We start from the raw sequence: 12,612 nt of genomic DNA on the forward strand, positions 1-12,612 counted from the left end.
TGACAGAGGTCCCCAGTTTGTGTCTAGGTTTTGGACAGATTTCTGTCGACAGCTGGGGGCGACTGCGAGCCTATCTTCCGGTTATCACCTGCAGACTAATGGTCAGGCCAAGCATGCAAACCAAGATTTTGAGATAGTCCTGCGCTTTGTGGCGTCTGCTGAACCGTCATCTTGGAGTTCCAGGTTTACCATGATAGAGTATGTGCAAAACTCCCTCCCGGTCTCATTTACGGGTTTGTCTCCCTTCCAGTGCTGTTTAGGCTACCAGCCACCTCTATTCCCCTCTCAAGAATCCGATGCCGTTGTTCAGAGATGCCTACGTAGGATCGCCAGAGAAGCCCTCACTCGGACTGGCGAGAGGAACAAGGCATCGGCGGACGGTCACCGTACTAAGCCCCCACTTTACGTGTGTGGTCAGAGAGTCTGGTTGTCTTCTAAGGACATTAACTTCAGACTGCCCTCACGTAAACTGGGACCCAAATTTGTTGGACCGTTTATCAAGTGCTTATTCCGGTGTCAGTTCGGCTCAAATAACCCCCTCAGTTTAGAAGGATCCACCCGGTTTTCCACATTTCTAAGATTTAACCCGCTCCCCCCTTCAGCCTCTGACTTCTGCCCCTCCGCCTCCTAGGCTCATCGAGGGGTCCCCTGCCTATACTGTACGGCGGCTCATTGATGTTCGGCGTAGGGGTAGAGGTCATCAATATCTGGTAGACTGGGAGAGTTATGGTCCGGAGGAGAGATGCTGGGTTCCGGGTCGCGATATTCTGGATCGCGCTCTCATTGATCAATTTCATCAGCGTCATGGTGAGTCCTCCGGGGATGCAAGGAGGCGTCCCTGAGGTGGGGGGTACTGTCACGGTGCAGGGTGCCGTCTCAGCTTCCCCTGTGGTCTGTGTTGTCCTGTCTGTTCAGTAGCTCGTGGTCTGGGCAATCAGCACTGATCATGGCGGGGTTGTGCAGATCACGAGCTGATTCTTCCGCACCTGTCGCTCGTTCCCCCACTCCCTTATATGTCTCTGCTTTTCTGTCTGTGGTCGTGAGTAGATTGTTTTGTCTTTGCCCATGTTTTGCATGATTCTCAGTATCAGTCTCACCTTCTGTTCTTTTGTCAAAGGATCCGTAATTCGGAGATCCGGCAGCGCGAGTTGTCCACAGTGTGCCGGCCAGCTCGGAGATCTCTGTGTGTGCCAGAGCATTTCATTATTGTTTATGTTATTTTGTGTTTTGTGGCGAGAATAAAGATTCTCCTTTTCTTTACTCTGCATCTGAGTCCTCTGTCCAGTACGCACCCCTGACAGCCTATGCCTATTTGTTAAGATGTCACAGAGGCCTTATTTTATTTCTTTATTCCAACTTCCAAGTGGTGTAGTCTACATTAGTTATGAATAAATTATGTTAAAACATCTATAAATGACTCATTCTTGACAAAAGGCAAAAGAGCTGTGTGTATGCGTACATTTGAATAATGTCGGGCTGTAAATGGGTTTGGGCTTTTTAAAAGCCGTCAATCAAAATGTACTTGTCGGGCTCGGGTCCTGTCGGTCCTAACTTTTAAGGCCCGATTACAGCTCTAATTCACATTGCAAAGCCCTGCAGTGATGGATCTGAAGGATAGACGGCAGTGCTCTCTGACACAGGGTCAGTGTGCAAAGGATCTGCACTACACCACATCCTCTCAGGACAATGAGAACTGCCATAAAATATCACAGAAATCATACAGTTCCAGCAAAACACTGAAGGCCTACCAGCAGGATGGACACCTGCGCTATGGAAGATGTGTTGCAGAGCTGGTGCACCAGGAGACAGAAGAGTATGTCAGACAAGGTGAGATTGTTACTTTAAGTAGTACATGAATAGTAGAAATCGTAATGATAAATATGGTAGTGTGGGATTACAAATTTAGAAAATGTTAAATCTAGGTTCCAATATAATAGTAGACTTTTTTGGGGTAATAAAGCTGACATCCAAGAAGCTCAAATCAGGAAAATCAAGTGTCTGAGACATTAACTTTTTGTCTTTGTGTTCTTCCTTGAAGCTCAAGGTACAGCTGTGCCTTTTGTCTCTATGATAATGTGAAGGTTTCAGTGATACTGTCAGGCACCTCTGTATTTAAATGACACTGTTATGCTGATAAGATCAAGGCTGGGAAGATGCCAGTGTCTGGTACTTTCCTGATTGCATTTGCATGCTTTGTTAAAATGGTCTCCACCTCTACTGTATGGATCCCTCCCACTTGAATGTATATAAAAACTACAATGTCTTAAGGACAAGTTAGACTGTTGATGACTGCAGCACCATGCAGAGCGTTCTCAATAAAGAATCCTGCTGAAGATTACCCAAGAGTCTCCTGGTCTTCATTTCTGAGTTCCCAACAGTAGCTATGCTATTTGGTACATTAGCAGAATATCCACAAATGTTAAATTTTTTAGCATCAATAGTGTAGTGATAATTAAAGCACAGCTCATTCAGAAGTCACTTTCAAAACAAGCAGCTTTCTGTGGGTCTACATGGCATATTGTATCTGTATATCTACAGTATCTGTGCTCCCGTCTAATATAACATCATATATTAAGGCTTAGAGTAAATAGAAGAATTGAACATATGTATGTGCAGCTCTTAAGTGCATGATGGAAACAGCAGTCTTTAGGTCAGTTTTCTCATTAGTTTGGGCTTTAATACAAATGCCATCATGGATGAGTATTATCCATTTTAACCCACATAATCCCCCTGTAATAAAAACAGAGTAGCTGATTTTCTGTGTTAAGTTTTAATTTGCAGCTATTGAAACTTTTGATCTGTGTGCACAAACTGTGCCGATGTTACATGACAAATATTTGTTAAAATTTACTGTTCCTGTCATGTCATGTCAAGTGACACTGCCCTGGTAAACACAAACCAGATTAGTGAAAAATGTGATTCATATGGTACCTAAATCTAAATAAAATCAAATCACTAATTGAAGATAAATGAGCTAGGTAATGAAAGGATTTATTTTATATTAAAGAATGAACCTCGATTTTTGATCTCTGAATCACACAGATGCATTTGTGTACAGTCAGTTTGATTATTAACATAACAAATTATATACCATTTCATGTTTGTAGTGAGGATGGATATATCAGAAGTGATTAGAAGTGATCGTGATATGAATATCATTGAGTACTTTCAATTGATGTATTAAATTTGATTACAACCAAGTATTTTTATAGAGATTTTTATTTTTCACAAAAGCTGTTTTCTGTCTGGTATTTAGCCATGGCCTTATTTGTTGATTAGGGTCAGATCAAAGAGGAAACCTGTGGTAAAAAAGAAAAAAATTGTGCTCATCCTAAGAGAATTCAACCCACCAGTTCTGTGACAGGGAATGTTTTGCTCAAATTGATCTTGTTATGAAGTGTTAACTGGTTATAATTACTGTTCGACCAACTGACCTTATTTAGTTGTTGCACAGAAAATAGAAGGCTTTGAAAACATTGTGTCATGTTGAAAGTTGTCCTTATAATCACACCTTCAGCCAGGTTTGTCAATATCAGATAATAGAGCTGAGCTGCAGTACTGAAGTAGGAACCTGCATCTTTTCAGTATCTGCTCAAACTGTCCTATTTTTATTTATTTTTTGTTTATTTATTTTTTTCAGAGAAGCTGGCAGTTACAACAGCTTACATGGATTTTAGATGCAATTTTTATGAGCTTATTGAAAATCTTATATTTGTACTTTTAAAGTAGAAGTTTTTTCATTTTTGTGTCATGAACGATATTTCCATGAAAAAGATGAATGGACAAAATGTACCAAAGACATTTAAATTTATATATTTATTTCGTAAATGATTACTCTGACTTTGTAAAACAGTTAATGTATAATGCATTTTTCTTTGTATATTTTCTTTTTATCTTCTAATATGCATATACATTCATCACAGAATCCTAAAAAGGTATGATTTTTTTTTTAAATAATAAAAAATGATAATAATTAAGCAGCACAACAGCATATTAGAATGATTCCTGTGACACTAATTATGATCATGTGACCGAAGACTGGAATGATGATACTGATTAATTAAAATGTATTATTTTAAAATATATTAAAATAGAAAACAACGATTATAGATTGTAATAAAATTTAACAATATTATTTTCCTATGAATTCTTGATAAGATAAATGCAGCCTTGTTGAGCATAAGGGACTTATCAGCTTTTCAACTGTAGTGTATACAGTATTTATATTAAAGTATTTGATTTTGTTTTTGAAAATAAGTAAATAAAAAAAGTTGGTCACACACTTTAGGTAAATGCTGAAGATTTAGGTTAACAGCAAAACAACAAAAATGGTGTGTATTTATTTTTTAATTTCTAACCTAAAATCTTTATGTTTAATTATAACAAACTCATGTACATATTTTTAATCAACTACACTTTATTATTATGATGATGTTTGGGTTTCTTACTTTCGGTTGTCGGTCCGGATTGCATCCAGAATCACCATACGGTTATTTTTTCTGAATTCCACCAGAACATTATTTCTGTGGAGACACAGCCAAACTCACAATACAGCCTTAAGTGTAATATATATATATATGTATGATTTGGGAATGTCTAGGAGAGGGAAGCTGTCATTAATTGTTTGTTTATTTAGTATTTTTTTTTCACAGGCTTCCAGATGCTGGCTCAGGTGTAGATCAAAAATGGAATGAAACAGAACATTTTAAATGGTTGGAGATAAGATATGCTCTACTAACAGTGTCCACAAGTCATTATAGCAAAGTTTTATCTACCTAAAGCAAGAGGTGACCTTGTCGTCACTTTTCTTCTTCACTGTGTGCTGTAAAAATAGTCCAAACCACTGAGACCGAGCTGCGCACTGCTGTCTCATCTTCAGAGTGAATCAGACAGACTGAGACTTGCACACAGAGAGAAAATGATAGACACAGAACCTAGCAGTCTCTAGCTTCCAGTAGCCTGAGGTTTCTAGTGCACACATTTTTTTTTTTTTTTTTTACCTGCCAGCTGTATTCTGCTCCACATTACATCTGAACAATCTTGCCAAGGATATGCTCATATGATCGAGGGAGGAGTTTTTGATTGTAAGACATTCCAAACCGGTGGTCCATGGCCATAGTGAGTGAACAAGGCTCCGCACGCAGCTTTGCTTCAGTAAAGGCCATATGGCGTGGGAGCTTTGGAAGTACGGGAACGCTCGTTATGGACATTTGTGGAAAGGAGTGCTCTGCCTTGTAGGCAGCCCAGAACCCTCTTATGGTCCCTTTAGTGCACATTTCTAGCACAACATCTGGTTGCATGTACTTATTGTCCTCCATTCAAACCCTTACTAAGCAAAGCTGCTCCAAACATAGCAGAACATTGAAATTACAGTATGGTTAATGTTGGTAAAAGGGGATGCAGGAGAGATGATAGAGAGTGAATCAGGTGGAAAGCAGCAAACTCTATCCATATGACCCTGTTTACACCTGGGATTAACATCCAGTTTGGATGATCCAATCAGAAGTGATCAGACAAGAGGGATTACAGTTTATACTTGGTATTGACATGTTGTGTTTAAAATGCACTGTTGGTTACCAATTCTGATTGGATTTCGTCAACTGAATCATCTCTGATTTCATGATCACACATATCATATCAGAATGTGTAACTGATATTTTCTTTTCATGGCTGATACGATAGTTGTTTTTTTAAATCTCTGATAACATATATGCAGAATTAAAGCCCTATTCGGACGGGACTAGTTTTACAGGGGTCATTAGAGAAATCTGCGTTTCACAGACGTACTTGGTGATTTTAATCCCGTCCGAATCTGCCACGTCTGTGTTTTTCTCACACAACCTCTGTGATAATTCCAGAGCAAATTACCTACCGTTTTTCAGCAAACTCAGTGATCCTCTGAGAAAACTAACCCCGTCCGAATGCGAATGTCTGTGATTGCCGGTGATATTTTATTTCACAACGCGTTTCCTTGTGTGTTTTGGCCAACGTGAATTACCGTAGAATCTCTTACCGCGCGAATGTTTGATATATTTGCTTAGCGGCAAATAAATAATAATAAAAAAATAATACAAATAATAAAATCAAGAGCAAGATCAAGTAAACTGTTATTGTAATATCAGCATCAGGTAAGATTACTCACGTTCATTTATGTAGGCTACTCAGTTACATAATGTTTTAATTACATTTAATAAAAAAAAAATAATAAAAAAAGGAAAACAAGTTAAACTAAAGGAACCACACATTAACATGGTTTTGCTATACTAGCCATTTAGTATTTATTGTATAATAATACTACGGCAATCATTCTGAATGAATGAAATGCACGCATACAGAGATAGAAATATAGAACGCAAAATAATGTGCATCAGTGATGCGAGGGTCAATGTATTAAAAACCCGCACAACGTTTTCAACTAACAGGCCCGCAACTCGGACCACAAAAAAAAGGAAAAGAATATTTTGTATATGTTTTGTATATGTTTTGTATTTTTTTTAAAGTAGTAAATGCTCATCGTAGCATCATTGGGCCATAGATGTTGGAAGTAGGTAAAAAAAAAATAATATCCATAATAATTTCAAATTTTGTCAAGAATTATAAAAACATAAAATCGTCAATAAACTCATAATTTGTTCTAAAATTGTCTAGTCTGGCTATGTCTGTTTTGATGTTTCTGTTCAGCAGACAATCAGTTCCGATCAGAGCTTGTTAGCGGAGAGCGCATTTCTCCATATATTACACTCCGCTCCCTCATTCCGTGGGGTCTCTCTCAACCCAGAATGGCCTGCTGGTTCGAAAATATGCAAGGAGACATTTAATTGTTTAATAATAAACTGGTGTTTTTTGTGTCGCTGCAAAGATGAAGTTGACGATGAGTACTCGCCATGAACACCAGAGAGAAATGCACATTTCATATGGATTGCATATTCAGAGAGTAGCCTATTTATTTTGGTTTTAATATTTTCGTGTAAAAGTAGACATTTCAAGCTTTCTGTAATATATAGCCTATATTTCTCAAATCTTTGAGGCACAAGCTTTCGGTGCCCTCCAGTTCACATGCAATTCAAATAATCATGCCAGCGTCTCATTACATCGTCTGCTATATATTTGCTTCTTATTTATAAAATACAGGCAATTGATTGATAAAACATTGATCAAAATTAAGATACAATTTATACAAAACGAAAATCTTTTAAAGAGTTTTCTATAAAACAAAACTTAATGAAGTCGTCAAAATGTATATTCCGGTGTGAGGAAAATGGCGGCATGGTCCGATCTGCCGAAAGCCGGTAGTGAGCAAGCTTTGTAGGCATTCTTAAACTGAGTGTAGCAATGATCCAGTGTATGCGGTCCTCTGGTTGGACAGGATACATGTTGATAAAACTCAGGCATAACTTGCCTGAGGTTGGCTTTGTTAAAGTCCCCAGCGATGATAATAGCAGCGTCAGGATGTTTGTTGATGTTACCGCTGAGCGCATAGTGAAGTTCAGACAAAGCCAAACCTGTGTCTGCTTGTGGTGGGATATAAACAGCAGTAACGATGATCGATGAAAATTCCCGGGGGAAATAGAATGGGCGGCAGATAATGGCTAAATGTTCCAGATGAGGCGAGCAGGAGCATGACAGAGTGGAGATATTCTTGGGGTCACACCATTTCTTGTTAATCATGAAACACACTCCTCCACCTTTGGATTTGCCGGCCTCGGCTGTCCTGTCCATTCGTAAAACAGATAAGTTTTCAGACGGCGTTACAGCAGCGTCCGGGACCAAGGGCGTGAGCCATGTTTCCGACAAACAAAGGATGTTACAGTCTCTAATGTCCCGTTGGAAACTTATCCTGGCTCTAAGATCGTCCATCTTATTTTCCAGAGACTGGACATTGGCGAGCAGAATGCTCGGTAGAGGAAGACTGTGAGTTCTTTTCCTCAATCTGTTGCGAATCCCAGCGCGTTTTCTGCGGTGTTTCTTGATCCGTTGCCTCGGGTGGTTATTCAGGTGGCCATTGTTCATCTTGGCGTTCCGGAGAATCTCAGATGGTCACGATGGGTTGGAGGATAAAGTGTCCTAAAACAGGTCAGTGAAGCAGAATTCAATGTCCAAAAGTGTTTCTTTGTTTTAAATGATCAGTGCAGAGGTTATGTGTGTAAAAAGAGAAAGGAAGAGTTAATAAAAACACAATCTAATCGGAGCGACCTGGACGGTGACTGGACTCGGCGGCGCCATCTTCGGAAAAAAGATGGGGAGATAACTCCCCATTTAAATGTAATTTTAAGTGCAATTTCTATGCTATGGTGGGGCCTGAAACCTGACTGAAAATCTTCATGCAGATCTTTTTTTTTTTTGCAAGAAGGATCATCAATTTGAGGTACGATATCTATATCGGTAAGATCGATTCCATGTGATATAATTAAATCTAGCGTATGATTAAAAAAAGTAGGCCCGGTGACATTTTGCTTTACTCCAAAAAAGGTTAATTAGGTCAGTAAACACATGCATCATTTGTATTATCAACGTGAATCTTAAAATCTCAGACAATTAATGCTTTATCCATGTTAACCAATAGGTCTGAGAGGAAATCTGCAAATTCTTTTAGGAATTCTGTATACGGCACTGATAGTCTATATACAGTAGACAGATAAAAAGATACAATATATTTATTTTGCATATCTGACAGAGTACCATTAATAATAAGTATTTCAAATTATTTAAAATTGTATCCTGTTTTCTGGGTAACATTGAGAATATCACTATATATTGTCGAAACACCTCCCCCACAACCAGTCTGACAAGGCTCATGCTTTTAACAGTAGTTTGGTGGAGTAGACTCATTTAGACAAATATAATAATTTGGTTTTAGCCAGGTTTCAGTCAAGACTCTTATCATCTGTCATCTTATCATGTATTAATAGTACATCAAAACTATTATCTTTGTTCATTTAATTTACAATAACTGCTTTGGATCATAAACTTATAATCCCAGTTGGGATCTCCCCACCCTTCAAAAATTAGACTTTTAGCCAATTCCATGCCCTCATCTGTGAACGAACCCTCTATAGGATATGGAGTTTCAATTTGTGGTTTCATGCACTCTGACCATCCTGCCATATTACTTACAAAAGGTTCCGTATAAAACACTTGATTATTTCTGAACATAAAATCAGCTGATGTTTCTCCTGGTAATGGTCTTGAGATTGAACCCCGCCCCCTATCTTCCACTTAAGATAGCAGTACCAATGGTAATATCTAGGCAGTGATAAGTAAGCAAGCTTGCAGTTCAAAATTCTCCTATTCTCTTTTGCCCAACCTCAACTGTGATGCATGTATCGTGACTTACACAAAGCTTTCGCCCTGATCGTCACTAAATCACCTTCTTTTTTTTAGGTGTTGCCTAGTTTTGGGCTCTCGCCAAACCAAGTTCGGGTCGCCCGCTAAACACCTTTTTCTTTTGGGTCACAATATATCAACATGTAATAACAATTGTTAATAAATTTCCACAATATGGATTTTAGTTGAATTTGCAATTCCCGAACTAAATAAATTTCTGTGTTAAAATACGCAGTCCGATAGTTAAAATACGAAGTCGTGATCAAAAATACAGTATGGCCAGTACTGCACATCCAATTACTCCTCACTAATAGTCAACAAACAAATCTTGTAACAAGTGAGTACTGTTTCCAGCCTTAGTGTAACAACAATGGATAATTCCACTAGCAATTAGTGATTACAACTCCTTCCCGTCTCTTTACGGGAAATGCGGGATAATTTTTACATTAATCCCCTCTTAGGATCCTACAGGGGTAAGCGCTATATGTCCTTCAAGAAATATACTAAAACACTCACCCTCTTTGTCGTAGGTCCGCCTGATTCTCTTGTGTGTCTTTTCCTCACTCGATCTCGGGACTTTAATTTGCGGTTCTGTAGGAGATTCCCCCCTTTCGCGGGCCAGCCCCCAGACTGTAAGAATAAATTGTATATTCTTGCCTTCAAGATCACAAATATAATTTTGGTTCAGGTTGGGTTATCTGAGCAGAGGAGAGCTGGTACCAGGGACCTAAGAATGAGACACACAAGTGATGCAGTTCATTCTAAGCTCAACTTTATTGTCCAATGGGTGTCACTTTTATACAGCATCTTTGAGGAAGTGAGGCAATGGAATGCCTGGCAAATAATAGCTGAATAAGCATATCTGACTTCATTGGGCAATCATATACCATGAAACAAGAGTAAGGTTCAAATCTCAGCACATCATACTTTCATCACAAAATCTCCTTTAACACAAGATGTTCACGTGCACAAGCAGAATCTCAAAGTGATCTAATGTTTAGGAGTCATTTTTTCTGGTTTAATCATGATCAGTTTTTTTCTAGATCCTACTGTACATTAAATTTATATTTTGACCTCACTATTTGGGGTACAGACAGTCTTAATAGATTAGACAGCGCAAGTAATTCTATCATTTAAGTGGGTAGAACAAAAGCCATCATAGTAGTTATTTGAGAACTGACTTACCAGTCATATGAAGAGTAGCGTCCTGGAGATGTTGTTCGACAGGAGTTCTGCTCCAAATATGCTGTGGTGCAGCCCAACAGCACAAAAAAAGCCTAGGACGTTCCCAGAAGAGATTCATATTATTAACGAAGAGCAGATTCTGTTCATTACACCATGACAATAACCATTCAATTAAAGAAAAAGTCTACTAACCTTTCACATACTTGTCAATACATGGCAAGTGGTCCTGACACAATGATTGTTGCAGCAGGCTTGATCGGGCTCCTGATGTCCCTCTTCAGTGTCTCCATCTGCCGCAGCGTGGTGTCAGTAACCCCGCCATGAAGCACGACCGTTCCAGGGGTATAGAGTATTAGAAGTGTACGCGGGATTAGAGGCAACCACACTGGCGATGCCAACGGGCTATAATCTAAATAGCGGACTCGGGAAATCAAAATAAAATTAGTAATAACAAGAAGCTCTGATTGTTTTTGTTGTAGTATACGATAAAGGATATATTCACACATTTCAGAAACAAAAGTTATGGTGTAAAAAATAGATTTTAAGATTTAAAAATTATATAGGTGTGCCTGCTCTGTTTTCAGGGTGATGCTGATGAGAGCTTGGGCCACGCGTCACAATATATATATATATATATATATATATATATATATATATATATATATATATATATAATTATTTCATTATTATTATGATTATTTATGCAAAATCATTTTGATTTACTATAGTGATCTAAATGGCCAGAAATTTATTTTGATCCCGTTTTGGTGCAATACATGTGTTATATGTGTAGGTGGTCCATGTTGTCCTTGGTGCATCGAGAAGCAAATTCAATGAGGACATATGCATCCCTAAAGTCATTTTTCACCGGTTATCTTCACCTCCACTGTAGCTCTTAAATGTATATGGGTCAAGTTGAACTCCAATAACATCAAATCTCTATGGTTTTTGAACGTCTCATTATCAAACACAATGACTTCAAACCTGCACCACATTTGTTTTGATAGCAGTGAAAGTAAAATGTTTAATGAATAATAACATTATTTTTGCCATTTGTCTTACACAGCCTTATCATATGGCTTCAGAAGACTTGGAATAGTAATACTTTTTAACTTGATTATCTCCAACTGAGATTAGCTTCAAATTAGCTTGATTAGTTCAATGAATTTTCACAAGAAGCTGCTTTAACCCCCCTGTTTCCTTTTTCTTGGACAACACTAACAGCATACTGGGATGGTGTAACATGCTGGTGCAGGATTAAGTGCATGACAAAGAGAGTATACACAAGGAGACTATTAGTATTTGATTCACAGGAATTCACAGAAGAACCTACGCAAATGTAAAGGACAACAATATGACACAATGCAATACAAATAACCGACCAAGGAAATTAACTATGATTTATAAAACTAACAGATATGTAACAGATTGAAAGACATTTGATTGAGTAAATAGTAAAACAAAACAAAAAAATCATTTTTAGTGAACAATTACTTTAATACCAGATGTAAAAAAGGACCTTAAGTGCTCTAGCTGCAATGCCTAAAGGAATAACTGGTCTGTACTTTTCCTTTTTACATTTTTATCTCCCACATAATGGTTAATTTTAATGCTATAATTTTCAATACCAATGTGACTGCATCACTTTCAGGTTTAAATTTTTTTGGAGTAAGAGTAGGTAGTTTAACAAGCCCTTGAAAGGATTTTTATCCATATTACAGCCGGCAAGCAGCGTAACCTAACGTTATTCCAGGGGGATTGTCCCTGTAGACTACTTTAGATAGTGATTTTGTGTGTGTTTGTGTGTGTGCGTGCATATTAGTTTAGTGAATTCACTTTAGAATGTTTTACACATTTTTGCTCTTGATGTTGAGTATTGGCACCATTATTTTTGTTTATAGAAAAAAAATTAAAAGGAGGACTGAATGGTTCACAAACATCATGTCCAACATTTAATGTGCCAGACGTACAATGTTAACTACTCATCTGTTCTTCTTTTCTGCAGGCAGTTAAATTGTTTCAACAAAATTATGTAACAACATACTTTGTTATTTAAATGTGCCACACTTACACTGTCTTAGGAATGATGGAAACCAGGAGTAT

General features: G+C 38.0%; 1 protein-coding gene across 1 annotated transcript in view; it reads left to right on the forward strand.

The window, feature by feature from the left end:
- Positions 1–1,601: 1,601 nt before the first annotated feature.
- The window catches only part of LOC127941641 (teneurin-2-like), a 260,234-nt gene continuing 249,223 nt past the window's right edge, over positions 1,602–12,612 (forward strand). Inside the window, exon 1 of the mRNA XM_052536944.1 lies at positions 1,602–1,827. Coding sequence (XP_052392904.1) covers positions 1,602–1,827 — 226 coding nt within the window. The remainder of the gene's footprint in view (positions 1,828–12,612) is intronic.

The sequence above is a fragment of the Carassius gibelio genome, chromosome A21, assembly GCF_023724105.1.
Source record: "Carassius gibelio isolate Cgi1373 ecotype wild population from Czech Republic chromosome A21, carGib1.2-hapl.c, whole genome shotgun sequence".
Taxonomy (NCBI): domain Eukaryota; kingdom Metazoa; phylum Chordata; class Actinopteri; order Cypriniformes; family Cyprinidae; genus Carassius; species Carassius gibelio.